The sequence below is a fragment of the Paroedura picta genome, chromosome 7 (genome assembly GCF_049243985.1).
Source record: "Paroedura picta isolate Pp20150507F chromosome 7, Ppicta_v3.0, whole genome shotgun sequence".
NCBI lineage: Eukaryota > Metazoa > Chordata > Lepidosauria > Squamata > Gekkonidae > Paroedura > Paroedura picta.
The window spans coordinates 33,273,246-33,295,598 of record NC_135375.1 but is presented as its reverse complement, the minus strand read 5'-3'; the positions used below and the strand labels follow the sequence as shown (position 1 = coordinate 33,295,598).

Here is a 22,353-nt window from a genome sequence, read left to right as displayed (position 1 = left end):
AGCAAAACAGAACAGAACAATAGTACCCAAAGTTGGCAACCTACTGCAAGTGCAACAGCTACCAAACTGGGGGCTACAGTGTGTCTCCCCCCGGAACAAAACACTGAAATAAACAACTGTAAAACTGAAAACTGAAAGAAAGAACTGTAAAAATCAACTTTTAAAAGAAACACAACCCCAAGAAGAAAAGGCAAACAGTGCTGCCCCTCAGAAAAAAGAAACACTAGGAGAAATAAACAGTAAATCCCAAAGCACCCTCAAAAGCCAAAAGAAGCCAAAAGAATAGTTTGGAAGAATTCATTAGGAAAAGAATGGGGGGAGTCAAACCTCAGTCAAACCATTGATGTCCTACATGCTTTCAAGATCTTTGCAGAAGGCAATGGTTGGCTGGGAGCAACTAGCTCACTTGAAAAAAGCTCAGCTGCAAAAAGCAATGCTACGATTGGCTGGCTGGGAGCAGGCTGTTATTTCAATTACCCGCATATAAGCCAAGGAGGGCTTTTTATTGCTAAAAACTGTGCTGGAAAACTCGGCTTATATGTGAGTATATACGATAAGTCTTTTTCTGCTTTTAGGACAGTGTAATATTTATTCAGTTTGTAAACTACAGATTGTGCAAGAGAGCAACTCTTCAATGGCCTTTCAAACAGTGTAATCCTAAAGAGTTACTCCAGTCTAAGCCCATTTATTTCAATAGGATTGCACTCCAAAAGTAAACCATACATTGAAAAACTTCTCATGAGTGTACACTCTGACCGTTTATGCACTGGGAACTTCACTGCCCCAGCTCCCATGCAAGAACACAAATCGGGGGCGGATGAGGTGCATCGGGCCAAATGCTCCCCTGTGTGGGTGCAGGAAGAGAAGGGACAACCTGCCCCAACTAAAACTCCAGCCTGTAACCTGGCATGAAACCTCCAGTGCGTAAATGGTCTCTAAAAGCAACATGTACTTACAGGGCTCCTTGGGAGCTTACATTTAAACTATATTCCTTGAGTACATGACTAACTTGGAAGGAGTCTAATTTCATTTCCAAAGGGATATATATTCATTTACTGATTTAAACATATTGACCGAGCTCAGTTAAGTTAATGTACAGTTACTGAAGTTTGACATATTCTAAAATTTATAGGACACAGGAGACCCAGAGTACCCTTAATTTAAAAAAATGATTACATTGACATTTTTAAATAGAAGGCAGTTTAATATATATTATCTTTAGAATTAAAGTCTCTAAGCTGATTTTGCTCATTATATAAATCCATTTTACTTGCACTTTGTCTTCGCTAATGACTAATTAATTCATTGTGTTTTTTTACCTGAATCAGTAAGATGACTTGTCTTACACAACAGATCTAATTTTCGATTCCAAACACACAGATCACTCCCTCCAGATAGCCATATATCCAGCCTTTGAAGAACTGTCAAACACTGTAGAATCAAATTAGATATATGCCCCATAACAAATATAGGGAATTTTTCAAATTACAATGATCAATTTTACATAGTAAGACTTTAGTTCTTATGAAAGACAACTTTTCAGAAATACACATAATACATACATAAGATATTACACCTGTTATGAAGCAGACAGGGGGATTAATTAACAGATACTTCATTCAGAAAGAACTCACCAAAGGGGGAACAAAGCAGACATAAGACCTGGCATTTTTTACATCTAAACTCTTCAAATCCTTTTGACAGCAGAAGGCAGTAGGTAACAGCCATCAACTTCTTCTTTTCATATCATAGCCATGAGGAATGTTTTTAAAAGAATTATATCAAAAGAAAGCCTCCACCAATCTGATTCTCTGACCAGATAATACAAAGAGCAAAACAAAAGTCACTTCCATTTTCACTTACCTTTACAGTGGAATGAAAACAGGACACTTTATGAATCTGCCTGCCATTGTCACAATCCCAAACCTGGTTTTGTTTATTAAGGAACTGAAGGTAGCAACAATGTTACTATCATCATCAGTAAACTTACTAGGTCCCATGACAATCACAAAAGCAACAAAACCACGCCACTCACAGCCAAAACAAGTTTTTATACAAAACGACCTAATGAGGAATAAGTATGCTCCAAAAGCTCAAAATGTTGTGTGAAGTAGACAATCAGTTACAGAAAAGAGGAATTAGCCTGTTCAAGATTCTAAGAGCTTATGGGATCCTAGAAATCATGAGGGTGGCTGGCGGATTGCCAAATTCTTCATACCAACCAAGATTTCTTGTAGGCCTTATTAGGCAGTTTTTAATTTGTATTTTTATAGCAATATATTGAGTGTGAACCAGGAGGCACAGAACACTGAGAGCAAGTTCGTTCAAGGGATGATCCCTTGAGTAAAGCACTGATTGAACCAGGACTACTCACAGACAAAGTGGGGATACTGACATACTTGTGGGACTACTCAGATACGTAGAGAAATATGCCTCAGCAAATTAAAAGAAACTTAAAAAATGTGGTGAGAACTCAAGACATTAAATGATGCAGGAATGTCAGTAAGAAGCAGGGAACAGGAGGATGGAGAAATAGTTTGGCTCTAATCTCTAAAAATATATAGTATCCTATAATGGAAGATTTCCCAAAGCATTATTCCTCCTGCAATCCCCACAAGTTTATGTGTCCATATGCATAAAGAATCCTGTTTCCCCATGTGGACCACCTTTTCCTAGAATGGATGAAATACAGGCATTTCTCACATCAGTTCAGTGAAGTGCAGTCCCAAACAATGAAATTTAACAAGTAGCCATGATTCACCCTGATGTTTAGCCCATCTCTTCATTTTTCCTGTCAATGTGTAGCTTAATTATGTTCAGATTAAAGGAAAGGATACAATAACAGCCCTATCTGCACCTGCTGTCAAAATCATATGACATTTTTCTTCACAAGCATAAGATACAGGAAAAGCTGCAATAGCTGTGATTTTTTGTGTATGCGCATGTAGCTCAAAAAGCTTCTCTCCAGTCTGGAAAAGAAAAAAAAATAAATTGGCTGTAATAAACAAAATAGTATTTAAAATCATCAAAATAAATCATTCGGGCATTAAAAATAAAAAAAAATTGTATTCAGTTTATTTTCTAGCTATTAGTTATAACCAAAATCAGTGCCTTAAAAAACTAATCAGTACTTCAGTCTTAATGCTGTGAATCATATTTATAGGTGGTTAATATAAATGCATAATTGTATAATCATTAAAAAAATTAAAATTCTGAACAAAGAAGTGATATTTAACACTGATATGTTTCAGAGTATGAACAACATGTGATGTTCTATGCCTAAAAAGATTTCCCCCTCCTCCCCAGAAATGGGGCACACAAATATATTTGACAGTATATACAAAGTACCTTTGCTTGTATGTTTCTTGAAACTGTGGTCTCTGTGCATAATTTGTCTTTCTTTCTATTTTAGTTCAGCAGTGGAATAGGCTGCCTAAGGAGGTGGTGAGCTCCCCCTCACTGGCAGTCTTCAAGCAAAGGTTGGATACACACTTTTCTTGGATGCGTTAGGATGCTTAGGGCTGATCCTGCGTTGAGCAGGGGGTTGGACTAGATGGCCTGTATGGCCCCTTCCAACTCTATGATTCTATGATTCTATTTTAATGAATGCTCCAGTTCTCAGGATGCAAAGCCTTTGCTCAGGGTTCATACAGTCATTAACTTGAGAGACATGTAATTTGGTAACCCTTTATATTTGAAATATGATAGTGTAATAATATTTGGCTATAGCAGAGAAATGCTGGTTCAAACTGCCAGTACATGCAAACCAACATCATGGTCTAGAGATTGTAGCTTGACCCTCTTGACAAAATTATAAATTGATCTACCAGGTTAACCCTGAAAGCCTATAAGCAGGGCACAAAAATAATGGCATTTGTCATGTCAGTTATTGCCTCCAGCATTGGTATTCAAAGTGTTACCATCTCAGAACATGATGGTTCCATTTATCATTATGGCTAATAGCAATTGATGGATCTAATCCCTTTTTAAAGCCAGATAAATTACTGGCCATAACTACATCCTATAACAATTATGCAAGTTAAGATTTTGAGTGCAAAAGTTCTTACTGTCTGTCCTGAATCTAGTGTCATGGGACTGGGATAAAATGTTCTTTCCATTCACTTCTTCCACCCCATACATAATTTTGTATATCTCTGTCACATAGTCCCCTTTGCTCACAGAGAAGTTGCTCCAACCTACAGAAAAGCTGTTCCACGTGTTCCAGCACTGTAATACCCGATGGCATACAGCCAAAATGATTCAAAATGTTCTAAATGCATCTGTACCACAAATTTCAGATCATTTATTAATAAAATAAATTCTGACCTCTGTGGAACCCCACTACATGGCAGAACCTATCCCTTTCCTTTCTTCTTGACATTTAAATGCATCCTCTTACTCTATGACAGTGACATTTATTCAGGAACTTGGATTTGCCAGAAGTTTTTTTTTAAAGTTTACCAGATTATACTTGTCTCAACTCAGACTGCCAGAATAAACTGATCATCAGAATGCCAATTATGCCTCCAATTTTTCCAGTGCTGTTCAAGCTCACAGTAAATGTTCATTTAGTTCTATCATTTTATTTTTATAAATTGCAACCTTTAATTTGTACATCCACTTTTAATCAAATTTTCATATTACAAATATCTCTGATATTTATAATATTAGTTGGTGTTCAAACTGGAGCCATAAAGCTTGTATATTACCTAAATATAAGTTTGGCTATTACAAATATCTCTGATACCCCTGATACCCAAACTTATATTTAGGTAATATACAAGCTTTATGGCTCCAGTTTGAACACCAACTAATCCACACCTATTTTATTAAAAATTATCATCGTAAAGTTGTTCTTATTTGTGTGTTATGTTATTATCCTCTCTCTTGTGGGTGTCTTTATAACACCGAAACAGCTGTAACAGAAAGCACATTCACTAAATATATTAATGATACTTCTGTATAAAAACAAACCTGAGCATTCCACAAACACACAATTCCATCATCACCTGCAGATGCAAACCTGGTGAAGAATAAATAAAAAGTCATAATACATATTTAAAGTATGTGCTGCGTATATTTAAATAGTACCTAAAGGAGTACAAATTATTTAACAAATATACATGGTCGGATTTTAGCAGAAACTGAACCTTTAAATAATATCTAAATCTTCACTAACATAAACAAGATTTTTAAAAAGTCTATTGCTTTGCATATATGAAAATAAAAATCAATATAAATAAAAAACCACTAGACATCATTTAAAGAAACAACAAACCCCAAAAGTAAAAATCATAATATGAAAAGCCTATATAACTAGGACATTTGATTTTCATTACACTCTTAACAAATTAAAGATAAAATCTTACTAAGAATATTCAACAGAAACTATTTTAATCCCGATAAAAGTTCTAAAATACCATTAACCCTCAATGAAATTGTCCTCTTGTATTTTCTGCTCAAAGTACATGAGTTAAAACATTAAACATTAATTACTCAAGAACACTAAAATTTTATTCAAATTATTTGCACTTTTATCATGAGACTGTGCACAAACAAGGAAATCTAAGAGATATGAAGTCACACCATCATAAAAACATGTGTAATCACAGAAGTATCCTGTCAAATGTCCTGGCTCACATAGATTGCAGCCATATTGTGGCTCACGTATAATGCTGCTCATGCAAGTAGACCAACTAAATAGGCTAATAACATAGGAATTGCCCAAGTTACACGATAATGTACAATTTCAGAGCTGTGCTATGTGCAGAGAAAAATACAGGGAGTTGCAGTAATCTCATGTGATGCCTGTTCTTATATGACACATATGTTTGCGAATATGTCCTGGTCAATTAATATGTGTATATCTAAACAAATGCATTAGTAATTTCATTGCAAATGAGCAACAGATACTAAATTCTCTGAAAAGCTGTTATCAAATTCAGTTCAAATCTATTAGCAATAGCTACATTGTGACCTGAGAGAATTTACAAAATGTAGTGAAAGTAAAGTGTCCATATCTCAATGTAAAAAAGTCCCTTGATTTTCTTTAAAATAATTGGAAACATGAAAGCACATGATTTCATGTGAAAGGCTCATGGCAAAACTCTCAATCCTACAGATGGATTCTTTTCACCAAGCTGGTGTTTCATGGGTCACCTGATTCTTTTCCAGTCATGATCACCATCCTCTATAACCTTGTCTGTTTCCTGCAGGAGCAACGAATGGTCAAACGAGCAACAGAGAAAGCTATTCTTAAAATGTGTTATGAATTCAGGCTCCTTTAATGTGTCAAATGCTAGAGTATTACTTGCAATTTTATCTCATTCCATTTTTTGGAAGACTCTTGCTGAGGCTTAGCCTTCTTTAGTGATCTTGCAATCAATATGACCCTTTCCTCATGTTCAAAAACAAAAAAAGAAAAGAAGTGAAAAGCAGCTGTCTGTTAGGTTGATACAGGATTTATTTAGTATCTTCAGAAACCAATCTGAGAAAATTTTCCACTCACTGGTTTTAGCTGAGCCACCGAGAAAACAAGAAAATCCTTCTGCAAAATTCTCAATAAGATGATATTATCTAAAGAGCTGAAGCGTGAAACCTGGCTTACAATAGTTGACAAGAATGCAATGAAAAAACTATGAAAACTAAATAAAAACCCATTGCAGAAACCAAGGAACAATGCTAATTGCAGTAGAAAGTATCAAATAAGGTAGTGGGGTCCAGTTTAAGAATATATGCATATTACAGTAAATTGAATTAGAAAACCCAAATGAAGTACACTGCTGAAGCAGCATGTAATGTGCTATTGCTCATATATGCAAATACATTCAGGTAGGTAATTTTGTTGAACTGAAGCAGAAGAACTAAGTTTGAGTCTAGTAGCATCTTTTAGGCCAACAAAGTTTTATTCAAGGAACAAGCTTCAAAGCCCGTTCCTAAGAAAGGGCCTTGAAAGGGTGCCCTCCCCTGGCCCCCGGCCAGGAAGCTTAAGGTGGCTTTGGGCTGCGGATCAAGTGGGGCAGGTGGGGGCTGGACAGCTCGTTAGCAGACCCGGGACAGAGATCCTTAGCAGACATTCAGCAGGCCGGGAAGCCCTCATTAGCAAGCCCAGCCTAGCAGGCCCTCCTTAGCAGGCCTCCCACCATGACCCTTTGCCCAGGGCCCTCTCCCCTTACCTGCTGCTGGCTCCAGGCACTGAGGCACGTCTGAGAGCAAAGAGGTTAGAGTCCAGGGACGGAGGGCAGGAGCTGCAGTTTTGCTGGCTGCACCTGATTGGCCCTATTCCAACTTGGACAGCCAGACACGTTCCACCCCCCCAGGCTGTTTCACAAATATATAGAGGAACAATGGATAAGGATAAGCTTTTGTGTGCAGGCACACTATATCCAAAGCCGTATACTTGCACACAAAAGCTTATACCTTGAATAAAACGTTATTGGTCCTAAAAGTATTACTGGACTCAAATTTTTTTATGGATATACATTGTTATTTCTGGTGTGTGTATACATATACACATCCCTTTTGAGCATCTGCCCATAAAATACATGTTGTTTTGAACAGATTAACACACATGAAGCTGCCTTATACGGAATTTGAACGTCAGTCGGTATTGGGTATTCAGTCCAGCAGCAACTCTCCAGAGTCTCAGAGATCTCTCACATCACTTCCCACCTGATAATTTTAGCAGGATATGGAGGAATGAATATGGGATGTACACAGACAGTGAGACACAATCCATCCCTTTTTGAATTTGCTTGGAAATTTTCTTCTAAATATCATAAACACTTCTGACTATAATACTAATTGATAATAATTTTATATCCAAGGATTTCAGGATTCATAAAGATCAGCAGATTTTCTTGTTCAGGGGTGCGGAATCATCCTTTGCATGTGGAAAATGAAGGATGGCTCTGTGATATGAACCACCAGTTTCCAAAAAGACATCATTGATGAAGGTATCACTTGGCTTATTTACACAACAAATTCTGCCTCTTGTGACATTTACATATGGTTCAATCACCACGAATGGCCTACAGTAGCGATCCCCAACCTGTGGGCCGCAGACCACATGTGGTCCTTCGACTAATTGGAGGTGGGCCCCGAAGGACGCCTTCTCCCCCCCCCCCGGCCCTTTACTTCATCCCCCCCGGCCCTTTACAACACACTTCAGGTGTCATTGTCTCCCATCACTCCCAGATGGGACTATCTCGTTGCAGAGAAACAAGCTCAGGGTTCCCATTGATTTGTCATTGTCATGAGTTAAAATTTCCATGAAAATAAAATGTTCCTTATGTTCATTGTTGTGGCATGTCTGTATCTTATTTTGAAGGGATGTTTAAACATTACCATAGTGATCAGAGAGTGTTAGGGCAGTGGTTGAGAGTAAACTACCCCCCCCCACCGGGCCTCAGTAAAAGGCGTTGAGTGGTCCCCGGTGATAAAAAGGTTGGGGACCACTGGCCTACACTATATAAAGCAAGTAAACTGCTACTCAAAAGACTAATTAATCATGACTAAGTTTCACTGAAAGCAATTTATGGGACACTGTCATGATTGATTTTAGCTGGATGTAACAGAACACGGTTGCCTTTGGTTTTGAAAGAAAGGATTAGAAAGAAAAACAGAGCATCTGTTTTAAAGGCCTTTACTGAAGTTATCCCTATGGTACAAAATAAGATTATGAAAGTAATATCTTACCTGTAATCATCTATTGACACTAGAAACCGCACAATATCATGATGACCTTTTAGCACTAGGAGTTCAGTGTAGGGATTTTGTGTTTGTTCTTCACCTAAGGTCTGCACAGATTTCTAGAAATCCATAAAGTCAGAAAAATAAACCCATAAACCAGTAAATTTCTTGTGTTAGGTTCTTTTAAATCAATAAATGTCATTCATTTTGTAGACCGTAGATAGGACAGCACCCAACAGGTAAAACTTACATCAAGTATTATAGTAGCCAATGCATTTCTGAATCCCTGTTAAATGTAATGTATTGTGAACAGTATGTTTTCACATCATAATTATGACAATTAACTGCCAGTCACCAAACATAATGATTACAGTTTCTCCTAGTGTTCTATCCACCTCACTGCCTACTATATCCATGACTTAGCTGACATAAATGCACTCTGGACTTGAGGCTTCCTTAACAGGCATTCACAGCCAACAGGACAACCATATGACTGGCCCAATGTAGATCATGATGTGCTCTCCATATAGTACACTGGTTTAGGACTAGTCCTATGAACATAAGAATACATGAGAAGTCATGTTGGATCAGGCCAATGGCCCATCCAGTCCAAAACTGTGTGTCACACAGTGGCCAAAACCCAGGAAGTCTACCAGCAGGGCCAGAATTCCAAAAGCCTTCCCACTGTTGCCCCCCAAGCACTAAGAATACAGAGAACATCTGTGCCCCAGATATAGTGTTCCATCTATACCTCGGGGCTAATACTCACTGATGAACCTTTGTTCCATATGTTTATCCAATTCTTTCTTGAAACAGTCTATGCTTGCAGAGTCACCACTTCCTGTGATTTCCATGTATTAATTACTCTTTGAGTGAAGAAGTACTTCCTTTTATCTATTCTATAAGCCTAAAGGTAAAGGTATCCCCTGTGCAAGCACCGAGTCATGTCTGACCCTTGGGGTGACGCACTCCAGTGTTTTCATGGCAGACTCAATACGGGGTGGTTTGCCAGTGCTTTCCCCAGTCATTACCGTTTACCGACCTCGAAAGGATGGAAGGCTGAGTCAACCTTGAGCCGGCTGCTGGGATTGAACTCCCATGGGCAGAGCTTTCAGACTGCATGTCTGCTGCCTTACCACTCTGCGCCACAAGAGGCTTTCTATAAGCCTACTGCTCATTAATTTCACTACGCTCTGTGGGAGAAAACCTGATAGTTCCCGGCCCCAGAGAAGCGCGCCTAGCCTCAACCAGGGCCAGGGCTTTCTCTGTCCTGGCCCCCACCTGGTGGAATGAGCTCCTGGGTGAGCTGCGGGCCCTGCGAGAGCTGTCAGCGTTCCGCAGGGCCTGTCAAACGGAGCTCTTCCGCCAGGTCTATGGTTGAGGCTGGGATTGGCAAGGAAGAACATTGCCCCCCTGGGGGGTTTGAAGGAGTCATCATCACCCTCCATCCCCTAATGCCCTTGTTCAGGTAGGGAAGACTGGTATTTTCCGCCGTGTTGGGTATTTTTATAGTCTTTTAACGGGGGGTTTAATGGGGAATTTTAAGACTATTGTTACCCGCCATGAGCCTTTTGGGAGTGGCGGGAAATAAAATGAATAATAATAATAATAATAATAATAAGTGCTTATGAGTTCTTGTATTGTGAGAAAGGGAGAAAAATGCTGCTTTTTCTACCTTCTCTTGTCAACTTGGAGGTTAACAGCAGCAGCCTCAAGGATAGTGGTTCTCAACCTTCCTTATGCTGTGACTCTTTAATACAGTTCCTCCTGTTGTGGTGACCCCCCAACCATTAAATTATGCAAGTGTTCTTTCACATAAATTAAACCAAAACTGACCAATGGTTTCTCCAGTTCTGCCTCTTGTCCCACCATGCCGATCTTGCTCTTTTCCGCTGCTCTAGACGGATGAATGCTCTATCTATATCTATCCTGCAAGGCTGTTGTGTGGATGGTGCCTCCCCCCCCCGCCAAGCTGCTTGCCCTGCCACAACCCCTGTGGAAAGATCATTCGCCCCCCAAAAGGGCCCCAACCCCCAGGTTGAGAACCACTGCTCTAGGAGAACTGGGTTTGATTTCCCATTCCTCCACATGCAGCCAGCTGGGTGCCCTTGAGTCAATCACAGCTAACTGGGGACCCTTGGGCCAGTAATTGTTCTTTCAGAGCTCTCTCAGCTCACCTACCTCACAGGGTGGGAAGGCTATTGTTAGTCACTTTGTGACACTTTTGAATCATGAAAAGAAGAGAGAGAAAAATAGCTCCTCTTGTCTCATGCATAATTTGTAAAACTCTATTCTGTCACCCCTCAACTGCTTCTCCAAGCGAAAGAGCCCTAACTTCTTTAAACTTTCTTCATGGGGAAGGTGTTCCAACCCCTTAATTGTTTTAGTTGCTCATTCCTGGCACTGGAAGAATTTATTCCAGAGCTCTCCTGGTTACAGTCCATGTTGCTCTTCATTATAATCAGAAGCAGCAGCCAAAGGAAAGGTGGGAATGAAGCTTAGACCACAGGTAATGAACGGCTTGGCCGAATTTGGATTCTGTATAGTCCATGCAAATGAGCCTCTTGTGGCGCAGAGTGGTAAGGCAACCGTCTGACAGTTTTGCCCATAAGGCTGGGAGTTCAATCCCAGCAGCCGGCTTGTTACGCATGGCAGGATCCCTGCCTTATGTCTTGGCACACTGTCTTCTATAACCAATGGCACCTCACAATAGTCTAGGCTTAAGCTAAAGCCATGACACTGCTAGGGTCAGCCAAGCCAGGCCAGACTCCATCTTAGAAATCGTGCTCTCTGCCTCAGGTTTGGAAATCCAGGTGCCTCCATGCCCTACTCTCGACCCCCCCCCCATTGTATTTCTAAGTGAGTGGACTGGCTTCTTACTGTTTGCCTAAGGGCTCCTAGGAAAATCCTTTGTCTTGCAACATTTTTCACACTTGGCCCCTCTGCCAGGGGATATTTCCTCCCCACACCCTGCCAGCTAGACCTGATGGCTCTCTTCCTCAGAGCCATTAATACCTTTATCCAAATCCATTTACGGCCATCACCCCCCACTTGGCCAGGTATTGTCCTAATCTCCGGGGACCCTGGAAACTTCCAGCACATGCTTACCTGAGCCTTGTCACATAGCCCCCTTCCCAAAATCCTATAAAAACTGTGGCTTCACACAGCCACTCTGAGTGTCTTCCAACCCGGGACCTCCCACGCTGGTTCGTGCTCCTTCCTCTGACCCACCACTCCTCGGACAGGTAACTATCAAGCCTTCCACTCTTCCTCCCCCTTCTCTATATGTCTGCTTGTATGTGTGTTAGCTATTTGTGTGTACTTTTGTTATTTTCCTTTCAATAAAAGTTTATATGAACATTTTACCATTTAAATCTGTGTTTGCCTTGAGTTCCTACAGGTGGAATAACCCTCGTATACAAAGGTAACGATCCGATAACGCTAAGTTACCCCCCTCTCGCAGCATTTGAGCTAATATTCCCCACAAGCTCAAAGATACGTGTTTTAGGACACGTGTCCAGCAATTTGGGTAACAGATTATGGTGGATCTCGCGGGCATTTGCCCCAGGCTTACTCGGGAGTAAAGTGGACGCACGGCACTCTCCAGTAACCCGGACGTAAGGGGAAAAGCCCGTTTGAACTCTTGGCATAAGTGTGTGAATGTGCTCTTGGAAGTGTGCTTTCTAAAAGGGTTGGCCTTTCTCTCCTTTCTACCCTTTTTCTATTGTTTTGCTCCTGCTGGAGATTAGTTTCCTTTAAGGCTAGGAACACCGAGGCAAGGTTTTCTTAGGCTTAGACGGGCGGGTGGACAACACGCACCCAACAACAGTTTTCTTTAAGGCTAGGAACACCGAGGCAAGGTTTTCTTAGGCTTTTAGACGGGCGGGTGGACGACACGCACCCAACAACTAGGGATTTGCCAAGCGTAGGAAGGCGTTAGGCAAAATTCCTCTTAGCTGTAGGAAGGACCAGGAAAATCCCCCTACTGCTAAAATCTGTGCAAGCAGAGTTGCTCTCTGTAGCACAAAACTGCCCTGCGGCCGCAGGAGTTGGAGTTTCGAGTGTCGGGAGTGGCACGAGAACTCAAGCGGGCTTTGCGAAGCTCAGATGATCCAGGTTTTGGTAATTTTCCCCGTGTTCAGGAAAGCCAGGGCGATCCTAACCGAATAAATTAGCCGGTACCCTCAGGTTTTCTTGGTAGTTTTGTCCCTGAATCGAGAGAGCCCCGGCCATCTCGGTATAAAATAAGAAAACTAGCCAAACCCCGTAAGGACGTGCCTTGACGGGAGCCCTTCCCCCTTTTCCCCTTGCCGCTTTGAAGGATATAGAAGCCGCAAGAAAATCCCCCAGTGATTTCTTCCCTAAAAATACCTTCAGGTTTTCGGTGGTTTTCCCGAGGATCAAGTGCGCTCCGGCAACCTTGATTGGAAAAATCAGCCATCTGCTTGGTTTTTGGTAGTTTTTGCCCTGAACTGAGAAGAGCCCCGGCCATTCTCAGCCAAAAACAAACTAGCCACACCTGTAAGAGGTTAAACTCCACAGGATCCTTTTCCCTCTCTCCCCTGCTGTTTAAGAGACGAGCAGCGGCTGCCCCTAAACTCATCCCCTCTGTGCTTGCTTGCCCAGCGACAAGAAGCCAGAAAACCAAGCCCCGTCCCCTTTAAGATCTTGGAAATTAATAGGAAGAAATGGCATCCAGATTCAATCTGACTAGCCTGACTGCCCGTAAGGAACCGGCAGACAGATTGACACTCTGGGTGACCAAGAAGGGCGGCCGGAACCCCTGGCGCCCGGGAGCTTTTAAAAGCTCTAACCCCCTGGAAACCCTTACCGAGGCTTTCCAAGAATGGTGTAACACCAGGAAGCTCGGGGGTGGCAGTAAAGACTGTTATGCCACTTGGGGTATGTTTGTTGCACTTCAGGACAGTGTAGCCCAGATTGCTGAGCTGCAACATGCCCTAGAGGAGAAGGATGCCCTAGTGAAGGAGCAGGTAGCTCAGCTGACTGACCGTCTCGAACAACGGGAGGCCCAGTCAGCCGATCTCCTGAAACAACAGGAGACCCAGTCAGCTGATCTCCTGAAACAGCGTGAGGCTCATATCATCCACCTCTCCAACGAGATGGAGGACATGAGAACTGAGCGCTTGAGTGCACGGGTGGAGAAGGCTTATCAGCTTCAGACCATCCAGGAACTAGAAAGTCAGCTCCAAGCCACAAGGCAAAGAGCTGAGGTAGCAGAGGCTCGCATTATCGAGCTAGAAACCGAGCAAGTGAAGATCCGAGGAGCAGCTAAGTTCCTCATGGAGAACAACCAGGCTAAACACGCAAGTGTAACCCACGACGCGTGTAAACATAAGATTGCTGCCTTGGAGGAAAGGTTAGGAATCCAAACGGCCCTAATCTCAGTGGTGTACCCCCACGGCCTCCCCGATGTGCCCAATCTGATCTCCTTTGATCCGATATCAGCACCCGCAGAGACCGTCGAGAGTCCACCAGTGAATCCCGACTGGGTTGCTCCAGCTCCCGTAAACCCAGTCCAGACGGAAGCAGTCCAACGTACCACCCAGGGTGGGCGCGTGGAGAGATATGAAATTCAGAGAGCCCTAGCCTGGAAACCGCATGAGGCTAAAATAGTAGCAGACTGGCTTGGACCTCTAGACAAGGACACCGGAGTACAGTGGCTTTCGGTGGTTTATTACCAGCACACTGATGCCACTGCGGAGGACTTGTGCCAGCTAGCGCGACTTTGCATGTCAAGGTCTGACCTAGATGTCTTGAACTCAGCAGTTGCATCTAGAGGGCTGAACACGCTTCCGCGTCTAGAGTGGATCCGCGAGGTAGCCAGAATACTCTGGCCAGCTCAGCCGCTCCCTGGCTTGTTTTACATGGACAGGCAGAAAGCGGATGAGGGTGCAGATGTATATTGCAGCCGCAAGCAGTTCTTGGGTCTGCTATCTGGTTTTGTCCGGGTGGATGGCAACGGTGCCCCCCAGTACAACACCCCCGAGTTCAAGGAGGCCGTCCTGGGAGGCATCAATAATCCGACACGGATTATGATGGGCCCAACCAATGCAGCCGCTTTGAACTGGGGCGAGCTTGAGGAGAAGCTCCGACAAATCGCGGACATAGCGAGATTGACAGGTCCAGTTCCTCCCCCATCGGTGAGGAAGAGACAGAGTAGTCAGGAGCCTGTTCAGACAGTCACTGATGCCATCTTTGACCCCCATTTGAAACCTAGAAAGAACAGGAGAAGCAGCAGCTTTAGAGCCAGGAAGAACCCCTCTGGTCAAAGTGCAGAGTCTTCTCTTGGCATCCAGGCTGCTGCTCCGCCAACCCCTCATGGGAGCCCTCAGCAGGCCGTTCCCTCTGCCCAGAAACAGTCTCAGCCCCCAGAAACTTCCCTTCGGAAGTGCTTGTGGGCTAGACTCAGGAAAGCCGGACTGGACATGGCCCAGTTCCATAAGCAGCCTCTGGACAAGCTGGTCTTAGCATATGGGAGACTCTCCCTCAACCAGGCAGAGTTCCCACAGCCACCTTCCCCTGTCCAAAACAGGGATAAGCCACAGAGTGGTTTTTCTTCCAGTAACTTCCCCCAGAACAATCCCAAACCTAATAGAGATTCTGTCCCTCAGAGGCAGAATAAAATTAGGGACCGGATTTTTCTGTGGCGGGAACTTAGAAATACTGGGGCAGACATGACCCAGTATGATAACCAACCCACATCTGTGCTCATGTGTGCCTTTGTGAAGGCCATGAGGAAGAGGAAAACCAGGAAAATGCTCAGATCTGAGCCAGAGATGGAGACAAGAACTAGGCCCACAGAAATTTCTTCTGAATCCCCTAAGGATTGGCAGAAGGAAATAGAGAAATTTAAAACTCTTACCCAGAAACAAGATTTAGAAATTAAGGATCTTAATGAGAAAAACAAGGAATTCCAGGGTGAACTTTTAAAAGTAAAAACACATTTGCAAAATGTACTGGATTTCCAAAGCCACACAGATTATAAATTGAAAAGAAAATACAGTAGATCCAGTAACCCAGCTTCACCTCTTGTCTTTAAAGAAGAGGAAATATTCTCAGTTCCCCCATCACAGAGTCAGGAAGGAAACCCTGCCTCTGAACCTGTACAGAGTTCCAAAATCCAAGGTGACAACCATTATTTTAACAGGGAAGAATTTGTTGCAAGGACAACATTCCTTTTCAATTTTCTCTTAGCTTCCCTAAAGTTAACAGATTTCCAATTATTTTCTCAACTTCCACAAATGGTTCCAGTGCCACTGAGTTAATTTAACATGTGTGCTTCCATTTTTACTTTTTAAATTTTCAAATTTTAAATTTGGCTGCAATTAGTAGAGCCTCCAGCTATAGTTGCAGTCACACTGAAACAGCCACTATTTTGCAATCTTAAAACAGACTCTCTTTGTCTAACTGCCTTCCTAGGCACTCAGCCCCATGACTCATGCCTTGCTCTCCCCCATCCCAGCAACTAATCCACATAACAAAGGACTGAAAGTATTCCTTCTTCCCAAATCAGGAAGGGAAGAAGTTTTGTTTCTTTAAAGACCTCAGAGAGAATCTAAGGGGGGGGGGGAAAGGGTACAGTAAAATAGTTCTGTTCTAAAATATGTTTAGTTTTAGTTTTTATTTTAAGACAATTTTGGCTGCTTTTAATATTTGAAATATTTTCTCTTTGAGAAAAAGCATTCCCTCCATAGCTTTTCCTTCCCTCTGACATTTTTACTTCCTAGTTTAAATTTTAATTGGCAGTTAACACTTTTTTCCCTTTTTTCGTAAGAAAAATCTGTTTTTGCAATTTTGCTTTTGTTTTGAATATGTTTAGAAAGCTTCATGCAGACCTTTCATTTGGGTACTCAGGCTTCCACTCAGCCTGACTCCTATGAAAAGGCACTCTGTGTATGTACAGAGGAACAGTCTTTCCTCCTTAAAAACACATTTCTTTTGACACACTATTGTGTAATGGGACTCTGACTTCATCTTCATGTTCCTCTCATTCATTCTTTCCCACTCATATTCTCAGCAGTACTCCAATGTAACTTTTAAAAGAAGCAATTGACATCTAATCAGCCTGGCCTACAAACAGGCAGATCTCAATCTGAAAAATAAGTTTCTATACCTCAACCTTTAAATTTTCTTTGAAGTTATTGGTTTTATTCATTTTTATAAGAAACCTTTGCTTTTAGAAATGTGCTTATGTGCTCTAACTTTTTAGATTGTTTATGTCAATCCACAATATTTTGCAAATTCTTTCACCATGTTTTTGAGTCCTCTTTTAATTAGGAGTCCTCTCTTGTGCTCTTTATAGCAAGATCTTTATAGATCACAATCAAAGTTTTGTTTTTGAAGCTTTATTTTTGTGTTTTGATTTATCTTATGTTCCTTATAGAGAAAAATCTGTAGTATGTTTTCTGCTTATGCTTTTAATCTATTGCATATCAGAGCTTCTATTTCTTTTTGTGCTTATTAACTGGGAAGCAATTGACCAGATTCTATCTAGCAATTCTCATCTTTCCCCTTCATATACATATTTGTACTTGAGCTGCTAATCTATTCATTCACAGACCATGTGCTACATGTTTGCAGGAACCTTTAACTTTGGCTCTTTGATTCTTTTTCTGAATGCTTCTTTTTACACAACAGTGCAGAAGGCCAGTAGACCTAGCCCCCAAAAACGATCTTCTTACAGGACTTGAAGGACTTTCCTCTTGTGTATTTCTACAAGCATCTTGCTTCAGTCACCCATAGTAATCTATCAGTTTCTCTCAAATTCCCAAACTCACCAGGAGTTTGGCATCCTCCTTCCCTTGTCTTATGATTGCACTCTAATTTCCATCTCCCTCCCTGGAGATGGCATCTAGCTCCTCTTAAATTCTATTTTTCAGTCTCTGTAAGGTAATGGTGGGCAGCCACCACAGTAGATCTTTTTGACAGTCACTTATGGGGGCACCCCTCTGCTCCACTCTTTCACTTTGAGTTCATTGTCTTCAAAGCTCTATTTTCCCTAATCTGTATATCCATCAGGCTGGGTGCCTACTTGAGCCCAGCCTCAACAGACTTTGCAGCCTCACTCTTTGCAGCTGCACACACTTCTCCATTGAACTTTTGTCAATCTTTGTCCTTCTCTCAATTGGGCGTCTCCCCCTTGAGCTCTTCAGCTCCACTGTGCTGTTGATGCCCTGGGCCACTCAAATATTCTTGCAACCCACATCTGCCAAGTCTGCCCTAAGGAGGCTCCAGGCTTGTGCATCACAAACCTCAGATTGCCAGGCCAGTTCCTGATGGTCCTGCCTGTGTGCTCTTCACCTGTATCCTGCTCGCCAACCTCCAGACCTGACCTGACCTGGTCAAAGATGACAGCAATCCTCTGCCTGCGTTTGCTATGGATGTGTCCTGTGACCTGCAGTTCTGCGCTTTCTGCCCCAGCCTACCTGCTGGTGAACTTCTGATGCTTGCTGTTTACCCCTGCTCCTGCTGTATGAAGCCTTGCTGCCCAGCCTGCCTGCTGCTTCTTCTATGTGCAATCTCTGACCCTGCATACCCTCTGACGCCCTGGATTAGTGCCTTTACTGCCTCTTCCCCTGCCATTTCAGTCACGAGGGGGGGAAGAAGATCAACTTACAAGCTAACCCGGACTTGCACACATCTCCAGCTATTTGCTTGTTGCCACAACCTCTTGCCTCATAAAATGGATCCTCGCCAAAGTTGCTTTGTACCCCCATGGAGGAACCTCCTTCACCATTCTATGTGTTTGCAAACATCACCCAGCAAAGTCTTATATATATATGCATATATATATCAACATCTTCAACTGCTGAACCAGTTGCTCATCTTCATCAATCCTCATGTTCAACTATTCAAGGAATCTCCAGCTTCACTCCCACCTTTACCAATGGGACAAGGGGGGGAGGAAGTTTTTCAAACTGTATTGTCTGTATTCCAAGTTGTATTGTGCCCTGTATTTCAACTCACTGTCTATTGCATTGTGCCTGTATCATCAGTTTTAAATAGTTTGCTAGTTTATGTATATAAGTTCTGCTAAATTGCTTAGCTTTACTTTGTTCTTATTGCATTGCTTATTAGAAGCCATTGCTTAGTTCATTGTCTAACTTTTTAGTTTCTGTCACTTTCTGCCTGCTTCATAGTAATTGTTTGATATTCATTGCCAGCATTTTTAGGATTGCCTAGTGCTCGCATTCTAAAATATTGCTCAGGTATTGCCCACAGTTTCCTGCCTGCATAGAATTTGGTTTTCACTGCATTTGCTTTTTTTCTATTGTTTGCTAGATTGCCTTGCTCAATGTATTAGTTTGCATTGGTTCATTTATTTATTCATATGGTGGAGACCTCACGCTTAGCTAGTTCATAGTTCATGTATGTTACATTAAGTTTTGAGTGGTTGTGGTAAAGAGGAACGGCAATTTCACAGCTTTCTTTAAGTCACCCAAACCCCTCCTAAATGTGTTTTGTTTTTAATTTGGCTTAAGTTTTTGTAGTTTTTGTAGTGGCAGAAGATGGCCCCACTCTCTGAATTTCTAGTCTGAATTTCAATCTTTGCCGCCACTAACGCATTATACATTGGTCTGTAGTGAATAAATTGGACATATAATTCACTACAGAAGGGGGGGAATGTTACGCATGGCAGGATCCCTGCCTTATGTCTTGGCACACTGTCTTCTATAACCAATGGCACCTCACAATAGTCTAGGCTTAAGCTAAAGCCATGACACTGCTAGGGTCAGCCAAGCCAGGCCAGACTCCATCTTAGAAATCGTGCTCTCTGCCTCAGGTTTGGAAATCCAGGTGCCTCCATGCCCTACTCTCGACCCCCCCCCCATTGTATTTCTAAGTGAGTGGACTGGCTTCTTACTGTTTGCCTAAGGGCTCCTAGGAAAATCCTTTGTCTTGCAACATTTTTCACACTTGGCCCCTCTGCCAGGGGATATTTCCTCCCCACACCCTGCCAGCTAGACCTGATGGCTCTCTTCCTCAGAGCCATTAATACCTTTATCCAAATCCATTTACGGCCATCACCCCCCACTTGGCCAGGTATTGTCCTAATCTCCGGGGACCCTGGAAACTTCCAGCACATGCTTACCTGAGCCTTGTCACATAGCCCCCTTCCCAAAATCCTATAAAAACTGTGGCTTCACACAGCCACTCTGAGTGTCTTCCAACCCGGGACCTCCCACGCTGGTTCGTGCTCCTTCCTCTGACCCACCACTCCTCGGACAGGTAACTATCAAGCCTTCCACTCTTCCTCCCCCTTCTCTATATGTCTGCTTGTATGTGTGTTAGCTATTTGTGTGTACTTTTGTTATTTTCCTTTCAATAAAAGTTTATATGAACATTTTACCATTTAAATCTGTGTTTGCCTTGAGTTCCTACAGGTGGAATAACCCTCGTATACAAAGGTAACGATCCGATAACGCTAAGTTACCCCCCTCTCGCAGCATTTGAGCTAATATTCCCCACAAGCTCAAAGATACGTGTTTTAGGACACGTGTCCAGCAATTTGGGTAACAGGCTCAAGGTTGACTCAGCCTTCCATCCTTCCGAGGTCGGTAAAATGAGGACCCAGCTTGCTTGCTGGGGGGTAAACGGTAATGACTGGGGAAGGCACTGGCAAACCACCCCGTATTGAGTCTGCCAAGAAAACGCTAGAGGGCGTCACCCCAAGGGTCAGACATGACTCGGTGCTTGCACAGGGGATACCTTTACCTTTACCTTTATAGTCCATGCAAGTGATGATTTTAAAAAATGTGATTTTTCTATGACCATTACATCTGTTACATCCAATCCAGATAAAATCTTTATCTGAGATGTCCTCAATCTTATCTCACCACTTTGTTAAGGCACATTTCATTCCTTGTTGCTTAGGAATGTAAAGAAATCCTTGTAGTGTGACTAGCCCTTCCTGGTTGATTCTAACTAGCTGAAAGACTGATTTTCTGGATCTGTTCCAATCCAGGGTTAAGTCTTGATTAGGGGGTGGCAGTGGGGGTACTGTACCAGCTACACTGGTTTATGCAAAGGGAAAGCCAATGTATGCCGTACAGTACACCCTTGTTTTGTTTTTCCTGGAGCCCTCAGATGTTTTCAATACCATCAAGCCAGCACGGTATCCTTTGGGGTCACTTGTTACAGCTGGAAATAGGCCTGGCAGGGGCTCCATAAGAAGACCCCCCCCCAAAAAAAAAATCATGCCCAGAAACAGCCAATCTACTCCATGTAGGTTACCCCGGAAAATCCTACCAAGATCTAACTTGTTGCCTGTGCTTCCTCCGCATTGACAGAAAGCCGGAGCAGAACGACTCCGATAAACTTTCCTGGGAGTTAGCCCCATTGAATACAGCGGTACTTCTGAGTAAACATGCACGCAGGATTGGCGTATGCATGCACAAACACGCACACTGCCATAGAGCTTTAGTGTGTCACATCGTCTCGTCTCACGACGAGCTGCCTCTGACATCAGCTGCAACGTTAAAAGCAACGTTCCTCCTTTTGAAAAACAGAAGCCCCTCGAGGGCGGTATCGTGCCTGCCACGCGTGTTGTTTTCATTCGGCCCCTTCGGGCTGCCCGCCTTGCGCTACCCCAGCAGAGAAACGCGAGGGCCATGCCGAAGCCCGGCGCTTCAGCCGCCCCGAGACCGAAACGGCGCTCCCGGCCCCCAGAATGGGCGCTGCGCAGTGGTCGCCGGGCTGCAGCCCCACCCGCCGGCAGGCCCGTCGGTGAGCTTTTTACCTCGGCCAAGCCTTGTGGTTCGCGCCCCCCTCCTATCAGCCACCGCAGCATCGCAGGAGGCCGCGTCCACACGACCGGGCGCCGGGAGTCCCGGGCTTGCGTTGCAAGGCGAGCTCAGCCCCGCCGCCGCACGCACTCCGTCAGCTGACTCTCCAACCCCAACACCATCCCCGCCCTTGTGGCTGGAAGTGCGCATGCCTGGTGCAAGGCTGGCCGGCCGGCCGCTAGAGCCGTTTGTTTGAAAGGGACGCGCGTGAGCTCAGGAGCGGTCTCCTCTTTAATCTATCGCCGAATCTTCAGACTGGCAAAAAATACGGCGCTTCCCGCAGCGAGCCTAGGCAGGGGCCCGTACAGACGCCTCGTTCTCGTTCTCGAGCTAGACCGAAAGACACGAGTGCCGAGTAGATCGATACGCCTCCTCGTAAGCGGCCTCTCGTCGTTGACAGATCGTTTTCTCCCTCTCCTCATTTCTCTGTTATATATATATCTGTTATATATATTTTCACAGTGAAGGCTTAGGGGTGCTTAGGGGTAGGACCTTGGGATCCATAGGTATCTCCAGACTAAAGAGATCAATTCCCCTGGAGAAAATGGCTGCTTTGGAGTGTAGACTCCTAGTATTATGCTCCGCTGAGGTCCCTCCCCGTCCTAAATTCCGCCCGCTCCCGTCACCACTTCCACAGTCTCCAGGTATTGCCCGACCTAGAACTGGCAACCCTAGGCTGCCTGCATGTATTTATAGGCATCAACATGATTTTTGCAACCATCGCAAGCCCACACTAGGAAAAGTTTCTACTGGCAATTTGCTGCCTGACTTGCCCCTCTTAAACAGCGAAGGGAAGGAATCCATGCATTGTGTCTAGCTTCGTGAGGTGCAGAAGCTTATAAAGTGACTCAGGGCT

General features: G+C 43.4%; 1 protein-coding gene across 1 annotated transcript in view; it reads right to left on the bottom strand.

The window, feature by feature from the left end:
- The window catches only part of WDR41 (WD repeat domain 41), a 30,441-nt gene extending 8,692 nt beyond the window's left edge, over positions 1-21,749 (bottom strand). Inside the window, exons 1-6 of the mRNA XM_077347338.1 lie at positions 21,452-21,749; positions 8,698-8,810; positions 4,975-5,023; positions 2,838-2,969; positions 1,864-1,926; positions 1,320-1,431 (exon numbers count right to left, since the gene is read on the bottom strand). Of these exons, the coding sequence (XP_077203453.1) occupies positions 1,320-1,431; positions 1,864-1,926; positions 2,838-2,969; positions 4,975-5,023; positions 8,698-8,810; positions 21,452-21,502 (520 nt within the window). The 5' untranslated portion in view covers positions 21,503-21,749. The remainder of the gene's footprint in view (positions 1-1,319; positions 1,432-1,863; positions 1,927-2,837; positions 2,970-4,974; positions 5,024-8,697; positions 8,811-21,451) is intronic.
- Between the last annotated feature and the right edge of the window lie 604 nt (positions 21,750-22,353).